General features: G+C 39.1%; 1 protein-coding gene across 13 annotated transcripts in view; it reads right to left on the reverse strand.

The window, feature by feature from the left end:
* Window positions 1–15,183, reverse strand: part of ERC1 (ELKS/RAB6-interacting/CAST family member 1) — a 276,731-nt gene that overhangs the window by 152,481 nt on the left and 109,067 nt on the right. For all 13 annotated transcript variants that reach the window (XM_071422212.1, XM_071422219.1, XM_071422217.1 and 10 more), the window contains one exon: window positions 8,537–8,730. In XM_071422212.1, coding sequence (XP_071278313.1) covers window positions 8,537–8,730 — 194 coding nt within the window. The remainder of the gene's footprint in view (window positions 1–8,536; window positions 8,731–15,183) is intronic.

The following is a 15,183-nucleotide window of genomic DNA, read 5'->3' on the forward strand; positions in this document are numbered from 1 at the left end:
AGCAAGCATCTGCCCCAGGCAGCAGCCCCAAGCAAGCAGGACCAGATACATACCGAGACAGACTCATTACAGAGCAAAATCACAAGTTTCAGTTTGCACTCTTTCCCTCCAAGCAAGAACACACACACTTGCAGCATTCCTTACAAGATCCAGCAGCAGCAGCAGCGCTCCTGCCCAGCCCCAATAACTGTGTGCTCCGATGCAACAGTCACACAGGGAGACAGGACAATCATAATGCCAGCTGCCAGCCTCAGAGAAACCCACTTTCTGTTAAAATACCACCCTGGGAATTTTAAAGGTAGAGCTGACTTTAATCTGATCACTGGGTGCAGATCAAAAAATTGAGATGTGAACGCTTTAGCATTTTAATTAAGAAATCTGTATTTTAAAAGCTGTTGGTTCTTCCAGCTACAATTTCTTCCACATGCTTGTGTATTATAGGGAGTGGAAGGAGACTGCAACATTTGTCTCAGATGTACTTAGGATGTAGTTTATGTAATGATTTTCAGTCAACCTTTGAATTCCCCTTGTTTGACAGTGAGTGATTGTGTATATTTATTACTCTGTCACCCCTTCAAAGCAGTCTGACAGGGAACAATAGGCACTTGATCTTCCTTGTGTCTGTCAAAGCAGAGAGGCTATTTATGTTTACCCCTTCTGACAGATTTTCTTGATAAAAAGAATGATGGCTGGTCTTCTTCTTAGGTTGGTATTTAGAGGGATAGGGAAGAGATGGAGAGGCAGAGACAGAAGGTTTGTATGCATGGATCTAAGAGCACAAACCCAGCCACAGATGGCCACAATGGAGCACTAAAATTACTTTTTCACTGAATTGCTGGCAATTACTGCATATTCCTCTTGTTCTTTCTGTACTCCAAGACAACACCAGGCTCTGACACTTTTATTTTTACTATATCAGTTCTATAAAAGACGGTTTTGGTGGGTTTGGGTTTTTTTTGCTCCTTTCACACCAAGTTGTGAGTATGGATACTCCCATATTGCTCGAAGATATTGACTGAAACAAAGCTACAAACCAGCTTTTGAAGCGATGTAGTAAAGGCAGGTAACAATGAAACTGATATGCAGACTTGGCTCATTGTCTACATGATGCTCTTCCTCCTCACGTTTATAATTATTTTAATTACATCACAGCTCTTACACTCTACTGATCTAGCAGCTGGATTAGGAGATACCTGCTAAATAAAATTCATTATTGCCACAATATAAGGCAGATGACAACTCCTATACTCATTACAGATATAGGCACGAGAGGGAGTGCTTGAAAACCACCTTAATTTAATGATAAAAACAAGCAGGACTTCAGCACTACAGAAAATTTGGCAGGAAAAGAAGCCTTCCAAAAAAGCTCACAATCAGTGCTTCTCATTACTGGTATTTCTCTAGTGCAGGGTCCATCCTGGAGGATCCAAGGTCGGATCCTTACTCTTAGATAGGCAGACAAACCATGCTTTAGGCCAGCTCACTGCTGAGCTTTGCTAAGGTCCATACTCAGCTCTGTGGACATGAATCACTCTGCTTAGTGTCAGTCCTGCCTGCTGGAACATGGATTTAATACCAGTTTGGGTGGTTCACTGAGGGGATAACTCAGCAAGCTCTGATATTTAGCCAGGGTCTGCACCAGCCCTGACCTCTCACCATGTCAGGGGCTGGACTAATTGGGGTTCTCAGACCTTGTGTTTTAGAACAGCTGTTTCTGCAATAGCACAAAGTTTCAGTTTCTCCCAAAACACAGGAAGGGGGAATGAATGGGAAATAAAGGACAGCTAAATAAAGAACAAATTGAAGAAGGATATCCCACTATATGAAAAATGTGAGGATGGATTGAGGAGTCACCATAAAATCACTGTGATGGGGTTTTTATCTGCTGCTCTCTACAGATGGATTTGCAATTACTGGCAGTGTCCCTGTGCCTTTCTTTTCCTTGCTTAGATGTAGGTTTCAAGAGTGATTAGTGAGTCTGAGTGCTGCTCTTAAGGCACTTGAACAAAGCTTGACTTCCAGACAGCAGACACTTTCTGAAAACCAGCATCCTTTCAAATGCCTGAAGCCAAACACCTGTAAGCAAATGTGCCTGCATCTTTTATTCTTATCTGTTTGAAGAAGTTATGTTGATAAGAAATGTTTTTTGTTTTCCTCCTGTGAAACTTGATACAGGACTTCAGGTGTGATGCTGATCTTGTATGAAGATAGAGCAAGACTGAGAAAAAAGAAATTACTTCTTGCTTTCCTAGCTGGGAAATGATGAAAATCTTAATATTCAACAGATCTGTGTGCTCAGAGGTGGAGCTGCACTAACTATGGGCCTGACCACTTCTTTCCATTACAAAACCCAGTTCTCAGTTGCTTGCCAAATATGAAAAAGTTGTGCTGCTATTTCCCATGACAGGTTCAGCCTAACCAGGGATTTTTGTGGAAAATTTCAGCTGTGTCCTTCACAAAAGGCAGCATTTTTATGGAAAAAAATTATTCATATATGTTTAAAGAGTGCATAATTTCACACAAAATGTGAATTAAAATTATAAGGCAAGCTCAGAATATCCTAAGTTTTGAATTATTTACCTTAGAATTTTAATGTTCACTTAAGCTACAGATTTTTGAGGGAAGTGGATGAAAAACACAACAACAGCAACAGATTCTGCCTTGTAATAATACCATGCAAGTGCAAGATAAATACATTTGCTTTTATGTTTTATGGCAACAAAATAGATTGAAGTATTTTAAAATAATATTTAATTGTTTCAGGTTTTCTAATGCCTGAATCAGAGTTCAATTTATTCTTGGAGGACTATAATCAGTTAAGACATATATAGAATTATAGCCATACCATCTCCCAAAGTTAACTTTAATGGTGATGATTATGACTTTATAAACATCTTTCTTTAATTTGACATCATATCTCTTACTTGAAATTATTTATATGCCTTGATGTGGTTCTTGCTTAGGAATGCTCTAAAAAACTATTTAAAAATTCACAGAAACAACAAACTTGAAAACCAAAGACAATTATTCCAAAGTATGAGTAGCAGTTTGAAAATAAGTATTTCAGCTTCAAACTGTTGACTTAAGCTTAGGGCATAATTTACTAGTACAGTTTCCTTTAGACTATTCTAGGAAACTGGAAAGTTGATGGAAAATACAGCTAATTTCTCTCTCCATCTATCCTTCATAGAACACTACACAAACATATCTGTCTTAAAGGCAGACAAAGTAAGATACTGCATTCTACTGTCCACATTTTTCAGCACTCCTTTGAGATCCCCCAATGTTTTTTAGTCTTTTATTTACTGTTGGGAAGAAATATTTAAGATGAGGAGTATACCTTTTGGCTGCTACAAATCAAAAGTTGGAACATTTCTTCTTCAAAAGGGCATCCTTAAATTCTTTTCAGGAAAACTCTCCAAATTCTCTTTCTTAAAATAGCCACTAATTCCAGCTGTCCTTAACAGGACTGCTGGTATTCCACAGCTGAGTGCTGTCCTCCTTTGCTCTCAAATCAAAGTTTCCTTCAGGAAAAAAAAACCAGGCCTTGTGTCCTTGCAAGAACCTATCTCATATAGTGAGCGTGCCAAATGAAAATCAATTTTAAGCCTGCAACTGGATCTAGCACTTGCATATATGTTCACTCAGTGCTCACTTCTGAAGAAACATACAGAGATATACTTCCTGCCACTTCTCAAGTACAAATTTCTTATTTGCACACTATGTGCATACCAATAGAGCTGTGTATAAACTACTGTATGGACTGTGTATAAACTATTCTGTGTACAAACTACTCTGAAGGCTCTGATGGCCACGTCCCAGATAAGGAGCATTACCTTTTGTTTGTTTTCTTATTAGAGGATAATCCTCACAATAAAACTCAATAATAAGTCAATACTTGTAGAAACCCAGGGCACTGGGAATATTTCTCTGTCTGCTCTGGGGTGCCCTGACCCCCAGGGGAGCACTGACTCTGACCCTCATTCATGGAGAAAGTTTGCTGGACTTCAAGATAGACTGGAACCCACAAAAGTGTGAAACAGATTATAGAGAGTAGTGTAGGTGTATCACTTGGTGAGAAATTGAGGTTTTGGGATTTTTAGTGTGTTGTGGATGGCAGCAAGATGGAGGGCACAGGGTGTTGTCCTGGGTTTCTTCTTCATGCTTCTTCTCCATGGGTTTGAGTGGCATTTTGTGATTGGGCAGAAAAGTCTGCACTGGGGGCTCTTTGGGATCAGTTATTGGGTTAAAAGGGAAAATAATCTAGGTACCAGCTCTTAATTAGATAGTTTAGTCTTAAAAGACCTTGGAACGAGAGACTGTTGGCCATTTTGTGCCTTGCTGCTGAACTCACAGCAGTGAGACTGTTTTACTGATAAGAAATAATAAACACCTGAGTCCCAACATAAATTAGTGTCTCAAGTGCCTTCAGTCCAGACCCAGAGAAACTGATAAACTGACCTCTATCAATGACACATTTTAGAATACTTGAAGAACACTGACTTTTAGCTGGTTCAGGCAGGTAGGTAGGTAGCAGAGATCAGAACCAAAGGCAAAACACAGCAAGAGAATTAGAATTAAAAAGCAACAGCTTCTGTCAAGTTTACATCAGAGAGAACAGCAGCCAACTTCCTTTGGACTGCGGTCACAAGCAGCGCTTGCACTCGACATAAGCAGGTGCTGTTTGACCTAGAGAAAGAAGCAGCATCGCAGCAGCCCCAAACAGCAGCAGCAGCAGAGGCCACACTGCAGCCCAGAGGAGGAAACAGAAGCCTTGAGGGCACTCACTTTCCCAGGAAGTCCCACACAAACCCCCCCAGGTGTTGCGGTGCGGGGACCGACACCTGGCAGGGAGGGTGCGGAGAGCGGGAGCCGCGCTTTCTGAGGAAAGGCACAGTCACAAACACCCCCGGGGGAGCAAAACAAAACAACACAACTCGGGGAGCAGGGGGGGACAAAGGGGAGGAGAAAGCAAGGGAGGAAACAGAACACAAAATGAAAAGTTACAGAGAGACAGGAGGTTATGGGATGGCAGTACAAAAAGCAAACAGTTAGTTACAAAGGAAGTGAATAACCAGACAGCTACAAAACCTCTACACCACCACAATAGGGGGCACAAATAAAACTTATGGGGCTGTTCACCCACAGAAGAAATGTGGACTTAGGGCCCACCTTCCCATAAGAAAAAGCAAAATCCTCCCCACAGAGTATATAAACCAATGAGCTCGTGCTTTCCGCCTTGTGTTGACTTTTTCAAATTTTGCATAGCATGCACTGTAATTCACACATTTTTTTACATATCTTTCATCTGAAAAGCAATGTCTCCCAGTCAGTAATTGCAACAGCTGTGGAAGCATTTCCCTCTTTATGTTACCTTAAGCACAAGGCAGCTTTGCTTGCATTGAAAAGGTTAAAAGAATAGTTTTCTGCTTTCAATTTCATCTTCCTCTCCCTACTGTCTTTTCTCTTTCTCTGTTCCCCTGAGCACACCTCCCTAACAGGTGACATCTCTTCTGTGGATGAAGCTGGGACACCATTTCTCTCTCCCTGACAGCATATGGTCTAGTTGTCACACAGAACTAGCAAAAGGGAAAACTACAAGGAAGAGAGACTCTCTTTTGAAAAATCCCATTTTTTTAGTACAATTCTTCTCTGTATGTGACTCTTTTCTTCTCATCTTGCTGCACATGGAACACTGACTGTTCCTGATAGGAACAGCAATATTTGCTGTTTAGCTTGCTGACAATTGCTTCTGCAGGCACTAAGGCTCTTCTTTGCACAACACAGCTTGATCAGCTGTACAAGCATTAAAAGTCAAGATAATTTCTAGCTCACTCTGCATGGACCACAGTTTAGGAAAGGCTTTTAAAAGGCAAAATTATCTTTTTTTTTTTTTTCCTGGAAGCCAGGACTCTTCTAGCTCTAAAACATGCATGTAACATGCTTTGATATATAGGTTCAGACATGAAAGAATATTTTATAATCAAGCATTGTAGATTAAAACAGGACCAAGCTACATATGAAATAGGCATGATAGAATCTCTGCTTTATGCAAAAACTCACAAGAAGAAAGCAAGCTTTCAGGGAATAGTTGTTTGGGGGAGCAGCTGAAAACAACTAAGGTCAAATAGAAATTCCAACGATTATTCAGAAAAAGAGAAATTACCAGTCAAAACCTCACCATAAAGTATCTGGAAGTTTCTGTCTCTTTCTCCAGTGCTGTGTTTATATTACAGTTACACCTGAAAAATCATTTCAGCTGCTGATGCTTGGCTGATTCACCACACTAACAGCATCCAGATTAGATCTCTAGAGCATGAAGACTTTTTCTATTTCTACTTAATGAATACTCTTAGATTTTTCTCCTCCCCTTGATTTATTTGGCTGCTGGGAGTCAGACAATAAAAAAAGATGTCTTTTCTTTTGCATAGTCAAAATACCCATCCTAATTACTAGAAATAAGAGAAAACATATTCTATCTTATCTCAGTACTGGAAGAAAAGATAAGTTAAAAAGAGAAAAGGACCACTCGATTTTTTGTAAGACTGATGATCAGGTGCTAAGAAGGAATGGATAAAACTGAATAGTCAAAGTATTTACCCAATTGTTACAGAATAGTATCTACTCATTTGGGGGTTCGATGTTTTCATAGTAGGTGAAAGTGACTGAAACATCAAAAAACTAGAACGTAACAGGACAAACAATAACTGCTTTGCAGATGTCTAGAAGTGCATCTTTTCCAAGAAAAACTAACTAAACTAACTTTCTAACTCTTTGAAGATGGTGCAATTGCTTCTATCAATAAAAATAGATCCATCCTAATTTCTTTCTTTGTTATTTTTCCTTTGTAGACTATAATTTTTTTTTGTTTATAGGACACTTGTGACTATTCAATTTTTGATGCTGCAATTCAAATCATTATTAGTTTCTGAATGCTAATAAAATAAAAAAGTCAACTTGCATTAAAAGCATATGTAAGAGAATTCTCTTCCTGCCATTTTAATCTCCTCTAGGAATCAGGCTGAGGAATGATACATACTTCTGACTTTCTTTTCCTAAACAGTAGTAACTTCTCCACAAAGAAAAAAACCAATTAAGGCACTATGAATATATCCCTTCCCCCTATCTTAGTTCTGATAGAAGTTTGCTGCTTGTACCTGTTCCCAGGTCAACTTGCCTGCCCTAAAGAGGATGACATGGGGAATGTCACACCTGAGATGGAGACTGAAAAAAAATCACACAAATGAGTGACTTGTAGCATTTTCATGTCTATACTCACTCAACAGTATCAACCTATTGCCTGAATGTTCTGCTGTTTGCATTATGTACCAATGGGCTGAACAGTGCATCACTTAGGAAAAAAGGGAAGACATTAAAAAAGAATATATCCTCACTCCTGAGTGTTTGAGTTTATGCCATAGGTATGAAGAATTTAAAACAACTTAAAGAAAACTAACAGGATGTTGCTTACAGCCACAAAGAGAGAAGAAACCCAGCTGGCAAGCTGCATTGTACATGTCAAGGAAAAGAGAATGGACTCCTTAGAAAAGAGTTTTTCAAATCATTCAGAGGGACCCATAATTTGACAATTAGCAAGTAATGAAAAATAATCACTGATGGCAGAACCTGAAATGTCCTCCACATAGTTGCCCCAATCTTCTTGACAGTAAATTGTAGAATAGTTAAGCAATGGAAACACAGAAAGACTATTCTGGCACAAGACAAATGGGAATAATCAAATTTCCATTTTGCTGCTCCAAGTTGGGAGTGGTAAAGTAAACAAAAAGCCCCAAACAGGTATTACTGCCCAGAAATTTGCTCTTGGCCTACTGTAAGATGAGAAAATGACAGAACACAGAATCTAATTCAGGTTTTTCACAAGATCTATTACTAGTATTTGTGATACAAATGTCATGGAATCATAATAAATTTCAATTTTTTCTAGGGACATTATAGTCTTCAGCCTCCTGGCACCAAGAGAAAGATGGAAAATGCTGAAAAGTGCTGAATCAAGTTTTACTTGGACAAAAGTAAATCTGCTCATCAGGCTTCACTTGGGCCAAAGTTTACCTATATCCCTACCAGTACTGAATTATGAGGCCACTTTTCAGAAGAATCTGAGTAAATAGTAACACAAGCTCTGAAAAGGCATTTTTCTTATTTGTCTCTGTGAAAGCCATGCCTGAGGAATTTATTGTATCAAAACAACCAACTCTTTTACAAACACACCAAAATTCCAGCAGCTTTTACAACCCTCTCCATTCCCTCATATCTCTTATCTACCCTTCTAGTTCTACCTGTATCAGCCCTATTTTTGGGTAGCCGGGTAAGAAAAAGCAGATGGTAAGACACCCTTTTCCTAACAATGTAGCAAAATAAAGGACCAAAGAAAGAAAAATTATAAATAGACTAAAAGCTTCTAAAAGACTTTACCAAAACAGACACTTTAAGGTTTTTAAGACAAGAAAAACTACTCATCTCTAACATACTAATGTGAGTTTTTTTGCTCCTCTTTTAACTCTTACACCATCCTCACCTTTCCAGCTCTGCTATCTTCTTATCCTTGTCATTCTTCTCGTTCTCCATCTCTTTGAGGATCTCCAGGAGCCGATCCACCTCGGCCTGAGCCTTGCCCGACTCCTCGCGGTAGCGCGTCACCTCCCGCTCCAGCTGCTGCAGGCGCTCGCCCAGCTCGGGACTGGCCCTGGCCTCCAGGGCTGCCTCGTGAGCCTGTGAGAAAAAGGTGCAAGAAACACCACTTCACTCACACGGAGCGCTGACAAGTCCAAAATGTCACCTGTGACAGCTCCAAAGTGCTATCTAGGGAGCTAATTCAAAATGGCAAGGTTAATTATTACACGGGAATTATTAATTATTAATTATTACGTGGGAATATGAAAGGCCTATGCTATATTTAAGTATGGGGAAATACTCTGCAGGAAAATAAAAATTTAAAACAAATTGAGGTTTTTAAATTCAGCTTTAAAAAATACATGACTTTTAATCTGACACAGAATCAAAAAAGAAACAGAAATATGAAAAAAAGCGTTAACTTCTTTGAAAGAAGAAAAAATAAAAGCACGTGTGAGTGTAAAAGTTCCTAAATTACACTTATAAACAGTTATTTAAGGTATTTTTAACCTATTTCTTCTAGAAAAAGAAATCAGAAGTTAATAACTACATTACTGTGCAATGTGTCAGACCTTTGCACAAATGGTGCTGATGTGCTCAAGCCCTTGCCAGTTCTGTGAGCCACACAGACCAGAGTGTATGAGCATGGCTACTGAAATTATCACTGCTCAGTTATCTAGGAAATACATTGTTCAAAATCAGGCTATTGGGACAAAAAGTACCTCTGGACTGAGGATGACGTGATCCCAATGAAGAGATTGTTTGGGGAGGTTTTTTAATGGCTTGGTTTGTTACAAAAATCACTAATTTATTAGTAAACCTAATTCAATAACTCCCAAGCATGTAAGAGACAGGAAGAATGCAGTATTAATGCTAGAAGTTAAACCAGCAGACTAAGGGCTATACTTTTTCTCTCACCCTGCTCCTCTGTTCTTGAATCTGAAACTGCAATTTGATATCAATTAAAGCTATTTCAGAATTGCTCAAAATTGCTTCAGTGAATAGCAAGTTTGATGGAACTATTCTGCTGATCAGGATTGCCTGCAAAAGCCCAGGCCTTGCTCTTCTCAAAACAAACCTACACCAAAAAAATAAGACTACAGACTTTTCTCCCCTCTGTGTGCAGCTGTGGAAAGTTGTTTTACAAGCTGCCAATGTTCTGCTCCAAAGCACACTAAGTCTAGATCTGATAGTATAGGACTCTGTTGCTTTTAAGGGTAATTGGAGAGTACTACAGCAGTAAAAAACTCAGGGCAGAAAGCTGCTGCTTCCAAAGAACCAAATAGCAAAATTATATTTGGCTAAATCTGTTTAGTTATTCAGTAAAACAAGACTGGAGGAAAATATCCATTCATTGACTCCAACATTTTTGCCTTGAAGTGTGTAGTTTTTAATTAGTTTCTTTAGAGCCAAGGCCACATTCTAGTAGAATCCAGGAGACTTGTGGAGCAGAATATTATGGGACTGTGGAAAGTCTTGATGCCTGTCTTTAATGGGACTGACCTTGGGATGGATCTGGGTTTCCCAAACAAAGGAAAGGTTCATGTTCCAGGGCCTTAGCCCTGCAGCTCTTGTCTGAGGGTCAATAATAAGCTGTTGTGGCTTTCTTTTGTTTAAAAACAAGAATTCCAGAAAGCTGATTAGGCTGGACAGTATTTTATCCTAGAAAAAAAATGCCCCAGGTCTCCCAGGCAGATGTCAGCAAGAGTGCCCAATAACCAAAAATCATGGAAGAGTAGAACCCTTTTCTGAGGTAATGCATTTAGGAACACTTAAAAGGCTCCCTACTTTTGGGTGACTTTCTAGTCAAATCCTGACACTCCTGTGTCACTGAACTGTGAGACTGAAAACCCTGCATCTGGGCTTCTGGCTGAGACCTGGCCACAAGTGCATCCCTGTGAGCTTTGCAAAGCCTTTTGGAGTTAGGGCTGTCACTGCTTCCAGATTCCTTACTGCCCCATAAGCACTCCAAATCACACGCCCTGGGAAAGGGCTCTCCACAGCAAGTGCAAGTGTAATTAATGCCCTGCCAAGAGGATGCAGACTCCAGGAGGAAGTGGCAGCAGTGAGACTGACAAGTGTGTCAGCCCCACGAGCAGCTGTGAGCACCAGGGGACACACTTGGCTTTGGAACCAGCATTGGTGGGTGTTTCTGAAATGCTTTTTTGGGATTTCCAGCCTGAGGAAATCTGAAATATTTTATTTCATTTCCTTTTCAAGTACACCTTAAATTTCAAAAACTCTCTCCAATCTTTCCTTCCCAAACACAGGGAATTGGGAATACTGTTTTTGGGGTCACCTATGCATCGACTGAGGGCATCAGTATTCCCCTGAGAGACACTGCGTATAGAGTTAAGTCTGGTTTTCACTAGACAGAGCCCGAGTTCTTCTGTACTGGATTTAGGTATGTTTCCAACATCTCAAATTGTTCAACAAATACTCCTCCAGGCTCTTTAAAGTCATCCAAAATACATGATCAGATAATCAAGAAACTTCTTTTCAAAGAAAACAAAGTTAGGCTGTTAGCCTGGCTTATTAAACTCACTAATTCAAAAGAAGTTATAAGACCTAATGCAATTTGACTGTCAGAACAGTCCTGATTTATTTCACTCTGCTAATAAAAGCATCTCCACAACAACCCAAGAGACACTACTGAGAAGAGGAAATAAATTTTCTTTTCTAGAGAATTAGCCAACAAGTCAGTGTGCCTGGTTCTTATAGAACCAAAGGGCTATTTACAGGACATAAATTATTGGTTAAGACACGTAACACATGTTATTTGTATATAATGCACATAAGTATGGATACTTTCACCTAACACAAAGAGAATGTTATGTGATATGCTGTAAACTGGAGACCACTTCCTGCACTGTGAGTTACTGACTGAGTGACTTTGGTCCATTTTGTGGGTTTTGTACAAAATATGTGTTTCATGACCATATCTAAAATCCTACTGGATTCATTTATTGTATAAGAGAGAAAACCAATGCATTTAGAGCTTTCCCACAAACTCACATCAAGATCTGGAACAGATGAAATTGGCTACCTTCCCTGTGCAAAATAATTAATCTTGGTTTTTTTCTTTTAACCAAAAAGCAAAACACAAATAATGAATTCCTATAGTCACAGTAAAAAAACACACACACAACCTGCCCTGCCCATCAAAGGTGTACATAAATTCCAAAATAAGTACTAATTTCATTTTTGAAGCACAATCAACATAAGTGACAAATGCACCAATAGTTTCTCCTGTATTAAGAGACTATAAGAAGTCTACCTCATAGGTTTGACTTCAATCTCTGCCTGACAGAGCATTTGTAAATCTGTAATTTTAATGTAGTTACAAACAAATGTGATAGCGTATAAAAGAAGAATGACAAAAATTAAATAAATGTAGAAAGCAGCCTGCTGAGGGTGAAGGGATCACTGCACTTTCTCATCCCTGCAGATCATTGAGTTTACCTGATCAGAGGCTATTTAAACCCTTCAGTTGTTACTCCTGACTCTGGCATTAGCTCTGTGCTCTTGTGTGGTATCAAACAGGTGAATTAAAGAGCACAGCCAAACTCACACATTTCATTCTGCACTGATCTGCATAAGAAACAGTCACATTTCAGCTGGAAAGCAGCACCCTGTTAAGCTCTGCTTTACTAGTAAAGCTCATCTGATCAGTATTAATCTTTGCCAGTGTGAATTCAGTTCCAAATTCTAAGTGGTTCAGGGCTGAGAATAGTTTAAGTTTACTACTCTGGATATGTTCTCCCAGTTTTTAAGAGGGACTGTAAAGGAAGAGGTGGTTTAACAGCTTTCTGCTTTCCTGCTCTCATTTCCCATCTGGAAACTGCTAAGTGATGGGGTGACTGCTTCAGGGTACCTACAGAACATAAGAAAGAGTGATTGTTCCTCAACAAAATAAATGTACTCTAACTTCTGCTTCCACAGAAAATCAGCTGACAAAGCCAACTTCTACAGCTAAAACAAAGATGACCAATGTTTCATAGAAATAACCAATATTTACAGATGGAGTGGAGTGGAAGACAAAACACATTAAAAAGAATTTTCTAAGTTGATATTTCTCATGCCAAAACCTCCTTTTTAAGAGGTAAGATAATCTTACACAGCTTAACATGTGCCAGAGACAGGGAACATAACAATAGCACAGACCTAATTTAAAGGTTCTAAAATGTAAATAAAAATTCCAAACATTATGACCAAGACTCCAAATCAATATTCCTAAAATATTAACTAAATCAAACAGCAAATAACTCATAGCAAACACTTTCTACTTTTACCTATGAATTGAGACAGTAAATTCAGTTTAACATTTCACATACAAATGTTGCCAAGAACTTTTGGCCATGAAGTAAAAGTTCCCAAGAACCTGAAATCCCATTTTAATCCACCCTCCTACCTCCAAGGGAGCCTCATGTCTCCTAAAAATAGTAAATGCACACACAAATACAAAAATTTATCATGATTATTTACTGCAAAAGACATACACTTTACCCATCTTCTCTACTAAAGGCAGAAATTCAACTGATAAAACATTTGTGCTGTCTTCTATCATGTCTTTATTAGTTTTAACAGAATTGTAAATTCAAAAAACCATCAGGCTTTTTCCTCCTTTAGTTCCAAGGCTCTACACACCCCAAACTGTAAAAAAGCTTTTTGAAAAGGCAGTAATGGAAGTAAAAGGCTCAGGAAATTCTGTGATATACCATGTACTGTAAACTTGAGTCTGTCACAGAGTGTTATTTGCTGTCCTTTAACCATCTCTACATGGTTAGTCTTTGTTAATGGATCTGCAAATTTCTGACACTGAATAAGCAAGTGTTTAGTTGGAATCAATTCATAAACAAATTATTTTCTTTATGAAGAATCATAAAGACAGGAAGACACCTCAAGAGAGGCAATTTCCATTACTTAAAAAAGTGATTTCTTCAGAGAGATGCAAGTTCCCAGAGATGCCATTAAACATAAACCATTTGCTCTCTTTGTATTCACCTCAGCACAGAGTGGGCAAAGCCAGGAGGGAAATGCCCACAGGACATTTCTCTTTGTAAATGCATTTTAACCCCCTCACCTGCCTCCTCTGATCTGGCCCTTACTCACCTGACCACTGTTTTACAAAATCAGGACACAAGTAAAGAACAGACATTCAGTACCAGTTTTTGGATATTCGATGTACGGCTTTATAAGCTGCTTATTCTTAACTGCAACATGACATTAAAAGAAATAATTACCCAGTTTTCTTTCTTATGACAGCACACAGATGGTCTGCATGCCTCATACGAGGAGGAGGGGTTTGGCTACAGAGAGCCAATCCCTACCATGAACATGAGCAGGTATCTATTAGCCAGGTGAGCTGGATGGTAACCAATCATAGCCAGCCAAATTTGGATGTGGAGTCTTTGGAATAGCCTACATAAAGAACTCTGGACACCAATAAACTCTCTCTGCTCCATGAAACCCTGATGTCCTGTTGTGTCTCTGTCTCCCCCCACCATGACACTTTCTGTCGTGCTAATCACAACTTATCACTTCTTAACACCGCCAGTGGGAAATGAGGATGCATTATCAAACCTGTTGTGCAGGGGGAAAAGCAAAATGGAAATATATCCTGCCTTATTCACTCAATGTTTTCCTGCTATTGAAAAAGCATTTTACCATCTTATTTCTCTGGATGATTATCATCTCTCATGTATATCTGGCTCACTCTAGCAGCATTTGTCATGCAATATTGAAAACAGCAAGACTAGCAGACAATAATTTAGTTATGAAATGCTATACAAATTACCTCACAAGGAAAAATGACAAAGACCACACAGTGTGACACTGGCCATTTCCTGAATTTTGAGTATTTAGTTTTTCAAAATGAGTGTTATCTTCACAAGTTTTTCTGGGAGGGGTAGAGCAGGTAAGGTAATTTTTTTTTTTTTTTAGCTATAAGAATATCAGGGAGAAAACTTCTCCAACTTTCCACTACATGAGATGATGTTGAGATCATCAGACTAGAACATTAAAAGCCACCACAGAATCATAGAATGGCTTGGGTTGGAAGGGTCCTTAAAAATCATCTCATTCCAACCTCCCTACTGTGGGCAGGGACACCTTCCACTAGACCAAGCTGCTCAAAACCCCATCCAACCTGGCCTGCACAAAGCCTCTTGTACCTCATCCTGTGTGCTTGCTATATCATACTGGAGAATAAAACACACAGTTTGCTCCAATATCTTCTGTGTTCTGATTTCAGAATAATGAGCCTCAAAAAGTCTACATGCTATTAAAGATTTTGTAGAGAATATGCTCTCCTGACACAAATTCTTCTGCCTATTTGCACTGTACCAAGTACAATCTTTCCATATTATATCTCATTTTCTCAATTCCTTATTGACACTATTTAGCCAGGTTTAAAGAATTTCTCATATGGGATGCCACAAAAATGGAACAATTGCAACCCCCAGAAATTTTCTGACCCTCAGACAATGATTGCCAGGATAGACAACTCCATTTACCCTGAACATTGCCAAGAGTAACACAGGTATCAAAAAA

The sequence above is a fragment of the Agelaius tricolor genome, unplaced genomic scaffold (genome assembly GCF_023055355.1).
Source record: "Agelaius tricolor isolate 1412-34295 unplaced genomic scaffold, bAgeTri1.0.p SCAF_3, whole genome shotgun sequence".
Classification (NCBI taxonomy): domain Eukaryota; kingdom Metazoa; phylum Chordata; class Aves; order Passeriformes; family Icteridae; genus Agelaius; species Agelaius tricolor.